At 33.7% G+C, this 11,386-nt stretch overlaps 1 protein-coding gene and 1 long non-coding RNA gene across 2 annotated transcripts; one reads left to right on the top strand and one right to left on the bottom strand.

Moving 5' to 3' along the window:
- Positions 1-814: 814 nt before the first annotated feature.
- Positions 815-3,613, top strand: LOC121210838 (uncharacterized). The gene is made up of 2 exons (XR_005906052.1): positions 815-1,151; positions 3,397-3,613. It is a non-coding gene; the product is annotated as an uncharacterized lncRNA (long non-coding RNA).
- Positions 3,614-9,146: 5,533 nt separating this feature from the next.
- Positions 9,147-10,651, bottom strand: LOC107920578 (uncharacterized). The gene is made up of 2 exons (XM_016850353.1): positions 10,513-10,651; positions 9,147-9,463 (listed from the first exon to the last, which is right to left on the bottom strand). Exons 1-2 carry the CDS (start codon positions 10,649-10,651, stop codon positions 9,147-9,149), a joined length of 456 nt encoding a protein of 151 aa, XP_016705842.1.
- Between the last annotated feature and the right edge of the window lie 735 nt (positions 10,652-11,386).

The raw sequence follows: 11,386 nt of genomic DNA on the forward strand, positions 1-11,386 counted from the left end.
AGCAAATTAGATAGGAAAAGCACCTCCAGTACTTATCAATTTTTATGCAACATGCTAATTTCATGGTTTTCAAAGAAACAAAATAGTGTTGCGTTGTCTACCACCAAGCGAAATACATTTCCGCCGGTAGTTGTTGTGCTCAAGTTTTATGGATGAAACAACAACTTAAGGACTGTGGAATTGATATAGATACCATTCCTATCTAGTGTGACAATACCAGTGCTATTTGTCTCATTAAAAATCTCATCTAAGATTCTAGAACTAAGCATATTGAAATAAGACATCATTTCATTAGAAACTGTCCAAAGAGGTAGTATTGTTCTAAAGTATGTAGACACTTTGCATCAATTAGCTAATATTTTTACAAAACCTTTAGACAATGAAATATTTTGGACACTTAGGAGAGAGCTAGGCATTACTACCTTTCCTTGATTTTGTGTTCAAATGAATTTTTACACTTTGTTGTTTTCAAAATGTTTTATGACTTAAAATTAATTGCAAAAGCATTTATGCATGATTTTTATGACTCCTATATGCAATAAGTTAGGGGGAGTTAATGGTTGCATGATTAATTTATCTTGACCAATATTGTCTAGTATACAAATTTTTGAATGCTTTTGAATGTGCTCAATTAGACTTTATTTGATGTAAATGTTCAATTTTTACATATTTTATGATTCCATCATTCATATACATCATGCTTTTATTCTATACAATTTGGTGTATGAATTCATTAGAAATTTTGCAAAATGATTACATCCTTTGAGTTATTCTTTTCTTTTCCTATTTCTATGTAATTGCACCTTATGCTCTATTTGTTTGCATGTAAAATATTTTCCTTGTTTTACAGTGTTTGATGGAAAATTAATTCCAATAGGAAAACATTCTCCAAAACATGAGTAAACCAAATGCTTTCTTATGGTAAACGTCTTACCGATTTTATTCCTGTTAGACTCTTTTCATTCTCTTCACTCTCATCACATTCGTTCTCCCTTCCTCTCTGTTCGTCAGCCTCCGCCTCTCCTCTTTGTCTCTGTTCGTTGGCTTTACCTTCTCATCTCTATCTCGTTATCTTTGTCGGTTGACCATCGTCCTTTCCAAGTCTGTATTTTTAAGAAACCCTAAAAATTGGGCTTTCCAATCCTATCAAGGTATATCACTATATTCTTTTTATCAAGGTTGCTTCATTCGAAATGGGTCTGTTTAATTTTTAAGTGAATTTACTGAATTTTAGAAAAATCGTAGACACCAATCTGTTTACTTTTTTTTGGTCGAAAAGGTTTGATCTTGATATTTAAGCAGATGACAAAGGTTTCTTTCACATTGACTGGGTTTTCAGTTTGGGTTCTATAGTGATTGAAAATTTTCCTAGTTGTCATTAACATGATGCATTTTTATTTCTTATTTTTGGTCTTAAATTTTTAAGTTTCTACTTAAGTATTGAGTAATGAGATTTTGAGTTATGGTTCAATTTAAGTTGTCCACTTTCTATCTTTGCATCACACTGTTGTTTTGATTTTCTATTTTTCACTTTGCTGCTTGTTACTGTGTTTCATATCATAAAAGGTATTGGTTTAGCGGAAATAGTAGATTAGTATCATTGCTATTTTGTGTTATACTGTTATTTGCAACCATAATCGGTTGTTAAATTGTTCACATCACTATTGATAGCTTTAGCAGTGGCTATGTGGGCACCATTACACCACTTCCAGAGTGATAAAGCTTGATTGAAAAATTTCCTAGTTGTCATTAATCCAATAAAACTTTCTTTCTTTTTTTTTGCTCATGAAGTTTTAAGGTTTGCTTGAACTGTAGCATGATGAAAGTAATCAATTGGATTGTTGAATTGAAGTTTATTATGTACTTACAGTAAAGCACATATTAGCTTCTATGGCTTAGTACAAAATTTTTGAACATTGGTTCATTGGCATAAGCATACCTGTAGTATTACATGTTTAGTACACTGCTATAAGGACATTGTGGATTGTTTTCTTGGCAAGTTGTTACATTCCCTTGCATGCAACTTTTCCTAGAAGTCATTACCCAAAATAAATAACTTCATTCTAGTTCACATAGACAGCAGGATTTACTTGTCCAACATCTTAAAAAGATTTATTTGCTTCCAATCCATATCTGGTATCATCATCAAAGACCACTTTTTGGCTATTCCAAAGATCATGGTTGCATTTTGAATTTTTTTTACCAGTCTCATTGATTCCCGTCACTGTAAAGTTTGCTCTGTTCATATTCCTTGACTTGGCTAATTTTGTTTGTTGGATTGATGTCCTCTTCCACTTGCTCTACTGCAAGCAGTTAATGTTTATAATCAAAACAACTATTTCAACATTAGTATAAGTTCACTCTGATATCACTTTTATGCGCTGCTTAGAGATATTAAAAAGAAAATCAAACAACAAAACAAAACCATATCTAATCTAAGATCATATTTGGAATTATCAAGTAATGATTTCCAAAAGCGAAATTGTCAAGTATAATAGTGATACTTTTGTTTGACTTCGGTGTTGGCATAGGGCAGCTATGGGTTTGTTTTCTGTTTCAGGTATTTCCTTTTCATTTATTTTTAATTTTTTGACAATTGAAAACATTTTGTTAAATATGTTTTTTTGCTTTATTTGAAAACTTACAAACTTAAAAACATGTTTGCTTACCATAATCAATTGAAACATGACAAATATTTGTAAGGCTAATGTACTAAATAAGCCCTTGAATTTTGTCACTTTATTTAGATGAGCTTATACTTTTGTTACACCCAAATAAGCCCTTAAACTTCTATTTGTCCAATGTTAACTATAAATTGAAGTATATCATTAAAGTTTTTGCCGGTTTAGGTGTTCATTTAGGTTAGAGTTCCATTTTGACAGTTAAGGATGTTTTAAAGGGTTTGGGAAGTGTAAACTAAGATATGATTGTTGATTTTTATCTTGTGTTGTATTGTTAGCTCAGGCATATATTTACCTTTAACCTTTTTTTTTGTTCATTGTGATTTACTCTTTTTTTTTGTACTTATAAAAATAGTGAAACAATCATAAGAGGAAAGCTGCATGAATGCTAATTGTATGGGATAAAGGAGATTTTTTTACTAGTAAAAGTAGGACTAATAAGAAATTTTTTATGGTCGAGTTGGAGTAAAGAAAAATTTAATGTTGTTATATGTAATGTATAAGATACACAAGCAACCTGTTGCCCCTAAAATTCCACTAAAGCTAGATTATCTTTTAGTCAAATGTTACGGTTGTGTAATTTTTGTTTCTAGGTTGGTTCATAATATTTTGAGCCTTTTATATATAATATAATATATATTATTAGCATGTTAGCCTTATAACGACAATCAAACAAACTTTATTGGACCTAATTGTCATGTTGTATCTTTTGTAGGTTACTAGTGTTGAAGAAATGTTTTCTCAAAAAGCATACATTTTGCTCTATGTTAGACAGAGCATAGTTTTCAATTGTAATAGAGCTGTTGTCTTGTAAATAAACTTTCTGATATGGAGAATATTTTGTCATGTGCTATTGAAGTAGTTATTGCTAAGTTCAAAGATCCAATGTTGTATGTTTGGTTAAAGTATCAAATATAGCTTCTTTAGATGTAGGTGAGCTTGTCATTCTTTGCATTTCAAAATTTGATAAAAGAAATAGAAATAGAAATTGGAATTGGAATTTAGCCTAGAAGTAGAAATTGCATGACCATAACATTTATCTATAAAAAAAAACATTGTAATAAATATACACAAAAACATTGCAAAATGTAATTTTATAGCAATAAAATAAACTCAATAAAAAAACAAAAGATAAAAAGTAAAGAAAACCTTAAATATATGTTTTTTATTAAAAAAATTCTGAAATATTTTTAGGAAATCTATTAAAAAATCGAAAATATTTTATACAGATTTATCCAAATACCATAAAATATTAGCTTTTCTAGAAAAGTAAGTCATTTTTTAGAAATCAATTTTCGAAAGTCATTTTCAGTGAAACAAACGGAGCCTTAATGTTTATTTGGTATTTTAAGATACTTTAATGATTATTTTGCAAATGTCAGTTTACTTGTTTTTATTTTTAAATATCTATCTTTAGATTAACCACTTTCTTTTCCTTTTAAGCTTTATTTGTTTATTTTTATATAACAAAAAGGGAAGAAACAAAGGTAAATTGGTTATTGGGTGATAATATCTTTAATCTAAACAATTTTGTGACCAATTTTTCAAAAATAAAAACAAGCCTTAAATTGAAATTGAGTTTAAGAAAAGGGGAGTGTTTCTATTTAAAAAAAATTTACAAAAATATTTTGTTATATCAAAAAGGGGGAGATTGATAAACTAACTTTATTTGATGAATTGTTTTGATATAATAATTTAAAATATTTTTGAATAAAGTTTCTTTTTAGACAAAGATATTATAAAGTTCAAAGCATAAAAATTATTTCAAGACTTTCAAATATCTTATAAAATATTTTGAATACTTAGAAAAATTTTGGACAAAGTTCAAAAACGGTTTAAACTTTTTTAACTCAATTGAAACATTTTTAAATTTATTGAAAAATTGCTCCTTACAAAAAGTATTGACACCTTTCATAAAGTATCAATCCCTATTGTATTTTTTATCGATACCATCTTTGATATCGATACCATTTTAAGTTTTGATGTAACACCCCAAACTCGGCCTAAACGTTATGGACGAATCTGGAAATGTTACAAAAAAAAGTTATAAATTCGACTTCTTTTTCATCTGAAATCATCATAAGTTGTTGTTACTTAGTAACCTCGATTATCTTGGAAAAAAAATTGATATACTTATTTAATTTAAAATCGTTGTTCATTTACGTCTTTCAATTAAATCAGATATTTCACAGCGGAGTTTCTTAAAACGTTTTATTTTGGTAAATCGAATTGTTTCCTTGAAAACTGTTATTTTCAGAAAAATTGTCATATAAAACCGTTTTATCAGTCATTATGCTAGAAAACCAAATTAAAAATTTGAAACAAAAAACAGTCTCAAAAGTCTGGAGAGTCCAAATTATACAAAACTCTTAAAATCAAATTTTAAGTAAGCCAATTTAAAGTAAAAAATAGTTTTATGGCACCGTAGACCCAACTGAGCTCTCGTTTCACCAGCTTGCCTAAGTCTAAAGGTCACCTGAAATTTTCAGGCAGATAGAGAGTGAGCTTTGATAACTCAGTGTGTAACGCATACTTAAACATAAATTCAGATTGAATCTCATGGAAGAATAGATATAGACGTAAATGTTTTGCAGAATCAAAATTATAATAAAATCGTACAGATACATATAAGCATAATCCTACCCCCATCCTCTACACACCAACTCCGACCATCTCAACATGCCATGTGGGGTATAAAACACCTACCAACCCTACACACTGCATAATGTTCATATGACACTTTTCAGAATAATCAAAGCATTGCTACCAGTATATTGACGAGATATTGCCTCACACAGAATACTTCCTATTACATAACCGTCCCGTATCCAGATACAGATAGAATATCAAATATAATAGAATAATGGATAACAGAACGTATATCACATACATGCTCATATGACAAATACTAAACATGCTTATACATAACAGAATATATCATACGTATCATATTACACAATACTCATGTAGATGTTATTGTAACGCCCTGAATAATTTATTTTTGTTTCTGTAAATCCTAACATAAATGAGTATTTTCTTCAGTGGTTAAGTGATTTGAGTATGTGATTAAGGTCTTGGGTTCAAGTCTTACTTTTCGCAAATTTTGTTATTTTTTATCCTAGCCTTATTCCTGCTGAGTATGCTTATGGGTTATTGTTTGTAAATTCATAACAGAATGAGCCTGCTTGTTTGAGTGGTAAGGAGTTAACTTGTTGGAGGTCTTGTGTTCAAATCCTTGTGTAAGTGAAGGTGATAATTTTTGTTCCGATTGTTTGTTAAAGGTTTGGTGGAGTTGGGTGACTGAAGTGGTTGGATGTGGTTAGTGAGGAGGATTTTATGGGATAGGGTTGTTAATGAGAAGTTTGGATAGTATCAAATTAATTTTTTTTATTTTTTTCTCCCTCTCCTCAAAATTTCTGACGTCAATTTCTGTTTTTCCTCCTGGGTTTTGTCGTTTTCATCTTTTCTGTCCCTCATCTACTTCTTTGTTTCTTTTTCTTTCGTTTCCCTTCAAATCTGTTCACACTTTTTCTATTTTTCACGCGGTTTCGGTAAGCTTTTGATTCATTCTCGTCGTTGTGGCGTAACGATGATTGTAGGGAATCTGATCTCTACGAACTGTTGTATAGGAGAAGATGGTGAATCGGTGATTTTCACTCCAACAGTTTAATTTATGCGTGTGGTCATTTTTGTGGTGGTAAGTCTCGGTTTAGTTATGTTGAAATTGTAAATTGGTTGCTAATAAGTTGTTGAAGTGCTGTCTTTAGGTTTTGGCGAGCTCAAGATTGCTTTCACATTAGGATCTTATCAGGTGTGTACCTTAAACGCGAAAAATCAAAGTTTGGAAAAAGCCAAAAAAAGGGTACTGTCGACGCCGCCCGGCCGTGTAAATATCGTAGGTGTGGCCTTGTGCGAGACACGACCGTGTGACAGTGCGAGTGTGGTCGTGTGGGCCACATGGGCTAGGCTAGGTTGGGCGTGTGGGCCCACACGGGCATGTTACACGGGTGTGTGAGTTTTGGGGGCCACACGGGCGTGTGGGCCCAGAATTCTAAAATTTTCCCTAGGGTTGCACAGGTCGTTCCGATCAACTGTGGGCCTACCATAAGGTTGGTAAGGGCTAACCAAACCCTATTTAATGTGATCTAATAGTACGATTTGAGTAGGAAACTATTGTATATGCTTGACTGTACTGTTAAGTATGTATTTATCTATATACGAGCATGTTAAGCATGTTTATTTTGTTATGGTTGCATATGTATTCTGTATGTGTGTTTGGGGTGGGGTTTTGCATATGTAGAGGAAGTGATATGTACGGTGACCTTTCGCCTATATTCTGGCAACTAGACTGCATATTATTTTGTTATGTGTCGCATCGATACTTTATGGTGTGTTAGGATAGATGGTTGTTTTTAACCCCACATGGTGTGATGAGATAGACAGAGATGGTGTGTAGAGGACGGGGGTAGGATTCTTATATCTGTTCTATTTATCTGATTCTGATATTTGTATCTGTTATGGACTTTGGTTTGAATCTGTATCTGACTGTACATGAAATTCTATGTATGTTGCATGACTATTTCAGTTGGATTACACACTAAGTTTACGAAAACTTACATTTGTTTGTCTGTTCTGTTCAGGTAATCCACAAACATAGGCGGGTCGGTGCAACGGAGGCTCAGCGGTGACCACTTGACGAGAAATTGTTTTCATCATTATAATTTAATGGTTTTTACTGAAATTCTGATTTTTGTGAGAGTTTTGTAATTTTTGGACTCTTAAGACTTTTTGGACTGTTTGGTTTAAATTTTTGGTTTGGATGCTTATGATTTTTAAATTGCAACAATTCGACAAAATATCATTTTTACGCGAACAAATGTTATTTTTGAAAACGCGAGCGTGGTTTTGATTTAAACGGTTTTTCAAACTTCTGTTGCTAAATGATTTGGTTAACCTTAAAGGATAACATGTAACAGTCAGTAATAAATGTATAAATGAATATGTTTTATTAAACTTAAACGTTTTATTGAAGTATCATTGGTTTCAAAACCCTTCTTTGTGACACTCCCAGATTCGGCCATAGCGTCTAGGCCAGGTTTAGGGTGTTACAGTTATATACGTCAATTTCAATCTCACAAAGTAGCAGATTTTATGCTTTACGGCTTATACAACACATACTAGCCCTATGGAAGGCCCATAGCCGATTGGGACGACATGTACAACCCTAGGGAAAAATTTTGAAATTTGGGCCCACACGCCCAAAAATGGCCTAGCCCAGTAGCCCACACAACCCAAAATGGCCTAGCTCTTGTGGCACACACAACATATCACACGCTCATGTGTCACACACGGCTTACCATACAGCCAAGCACACGGCCGTGTGGCGTCGAGAGGCTCCAATTTTGGCTTTTGTTGATTGCTATTTTTTGAGTTTCTTGTTACACGTCTGACTTGATTTTGATGCAAATGCTTCCACAAGATAACCAGGACCTAAAATTTGCCAATAAAATGCCCAAAATCAATCTTAATTCCTCAATTCATATCAAGTCGCCATTCAGCTACAATGTAACCAAAAACAATTTAAACTAAAAGATTGCACTCATAATCGTTTCAAATACTTACCCAAATCCACGATAGGCCCTAAACTCTACTTTACAATAGGAGAGTCTTGGATTTCTTGAATATCACCTAGCAAAACGATACACAGAATTAACTTATATTTCAAATCGAATACTAAGACATGAACAAAGATTCAAAACCACAACAAACCCTTACTTACGAATACTTACAACCAACTCTACGAAAAATCAAATTGCAAAAGGGACAAAGAAGATCCCCAAGACCACACAATAGTACAATTAAAATCCAACCAAGACAAGAATCACCACTAATTGAAGGGGATAGCAAGAACGAAGAACAATCAAGAGAGAAAAAGAGAAGACGGTGAAGAAGAAAGATCTGACATTAAAACAGATGAGAAACATGAGAAAGAGGAGTTTTGGGAAAAAGGAAAAAAATCAAATTAAAAAAAATCAAATCAAATTTAATATAATATCTCAACTTCCCACTAACTATCAAATCCCACCAAAATCGACCCACTAACACTCATCCAACTACCACAAACTTTCAATCCTATCAAATCTTTACCACACAACTAGCACACTCATAAAAGCAAAAATTAACACCCTTTGCTCACATGGGGGATTGAACACAAAGCCCTAAGACAAGTTAACACCTTACCACTTGAACCAGCAGGCTCATTCTGATATGAGTTAACCGACAATATAATTTAAGTTAAGCAACTATGGATAAGGCTAGGAACAAAAATAACAATTTTTAAAAGTGAAACTTGAACCCAAGACCTCAAACACACACCCGTATCACTTAACCACTGAAGCATATTCTCATTTATGCCAGAATTCATAACAATAGGATTAATAAATCAGGGCATTACAACTCTACCCCCTAAAAGAAATTTTGACCTTGAAATTTACTTGATTCAAACATATGCGAATACTGTTGATGGATCGGGTCCTCAAGTTCCCACGTGGCTTCCTTATTGTCATGATTTCGCCACAGAGCCTTCATTAATAAAATATATTTCCTCCTCAAAACTTTAATGTCTGGATCTAGAATCTGAATCAGCTCCTCCTCAAAAGTCAAATTTGGTATAACCTCAATCTCGTCAACAGAAACAACATGAGATGGATCAGACAAATACTGCCTCAACATGAAGACGTGAAACACATCATGAATACAACTAACTTTGGAGGTAGCTCTAACTGATAAGCAAATTTAAAATTTGATATAGCCCAATGAACCTAGGGCTCAACTTGCCCTTACATCCAAACCGTAGAACCCTTTTCCACGGAGATACCTTAAGAAACACGAAATCACCCACGAAATACTTGATATCCCTCTATTTCAGATCTGCATAAAACTTCTGCCTATCAGAGCCGTCTTAAGACGATTCGAAATCAGTCTGACTTTGTCTTCAGTCTCAGAAACCAACTCATGACTCAAAACTCGTCGCTCACACAACTTAGTCCAACACAACGGAGTATGACTCTTATGACCATATAGAGCCTCACAAGGTGCCATCTGAATACTGGACTGAAAACTATTATTGTAGGCGAACTCGGCTAATGGCAGAAAATCCTCTTAACTACCTTGAAAATCAATTACATAACTCTGAAACATATCCTCCAGTATCTGAATTACCCTTTTAGATTGACCATCTGTCTGAGGATGGAACGTAGTACTGAAATCCAATCTTGAACCCAAAGCCTCAAAAAGCTTCCTCTAAAACCGAGAAGTATAGCAATGATCTCTATCTAAAATAATCGAACCAGGTACCCTATGAAGTCTCACAGTCTCAGAAATGTATGGCTTGGCCAACTTATAAATAGAATAATTTGTCTGAACATGTATGAAGTTGGCAGGCTTGGTCAACTCACAATAACCCATTCAGGATACTTTTTAGTAGGTGTTAAGGGCAACTCACTAATGAAATCCATAGTCACATATTCCCATTTCCACATAGGAATCTTAACAGGTTGAAGCAAACCCCAAGGCAACTAATGCTTAGCCTTAACTTGCTGACACGCCAGACAACGAGAAATAAAACCTATTATCTCTCGTTTCAAACTCGGCCACTAATACAGTTCACAAAGATCCTGATACATCTTATTTTTACCAGGATGCATAGCATATGGTCTACTATACGCTTCCCTCAGAATAGACTATTTGAAATCAGAGTCATTCGGTATACAAACTTATCCTCGAAAACATAGAACCCCATCACTATTCAACTAAAAATTAGACATACTACCATCCTCTACTTGACCGAAACGCAGAACTAGAGAATCATCCCCTAACTGTTTATCCTGAATCTGATCAATCCAAGTTGGCTTAACTTGTGACTCGGCTAGTAGATTCCCATCATCAAATAGACTTAAGCGAGTAAACATTGCCCTCAAATTCAAAATTACTTTACGACTAGGAGCGTCGACCACCACATTGGCTTTACCGAGATGATATTCTATAGTGTAGTCGTAATCCTTAAGCAGTTCAATCCATCTACACTGCCTAAGGTTCAACTCCTTTTGGGTAAGGAGATACTTAAAGCTCTTGTGATCGGTATAGATGATACACCTCTCATCATATAAATAGTGTTTTCAAATATTTAAGGCAAAAACTACAGCAGCTAACTCGAAATTGTGCATCGAATAATTCCCCTCGTGTGACTTAAGCTGTCAGGACGCGTGAGCCACAACCTTACCATCTTACATCAGAACACATCCTAAACCTACATGCGACGCATCACTATATACCACAAACTCCTTACTATATTCAAACTGTATCAGAACAAGCTTGAGTCAAAACAAATTTGAGCTTTTTAAAGCTTGACTACTGCTCATCAGTCAAGACAAAAGGGGCGTTCTTTCGCAATAGCTTAGTCAGAGGAGCTGCAATAACGAGAACTCCTTGACAAACTTCTGATAATAGCCCGCAAAACCCAAAAACCTATGGATATCAAAAACACTCCTAGGCTGTTTCCAGTAAAGTACAACCTCGATATTTTTAGAATCAACTTAGATCCCCTTCGCAAAAACCATATGCCCTAGAAACATTACTTCTCTTAACCAGAATTCACTCATACTCAACTTAGCATTGAGTCGTTTCTCACGAAGTATCTGAAGGAC

Source organism: Gossypium hirsutum, chromosome A12 (assembly GCF_007990345.1).
Source record: "Gossypium hirsutum isolate 1008001.06 chromosome A12, Gossypium_hirsutum_v2.1, whole genome shotgun sequence".
Classification (NCBI taxonomy): Eukaryota; Viridiplantae; Streptophyta; class Magnoliopsida; order Malvales; family Malvaceae; genus Gossypium; species Gossypium hirsutum.

Coding starts and splice junctions, on each gene's coding strand:
- LOC107920578 (XM_016850353.1), bottom strand. CDS start 10,651: ATGTTTACTCGCTTAAGTCTATTTGATGATGGGAATCTACTAGCCGAG. Junction 9,464..10,512: donor TTTCGGTCAAGTAGAGGATG/GTAGTATGTCTA, acceptor TTTGCTTATCAG/TTAGAGCTACCTCCAAAGTT.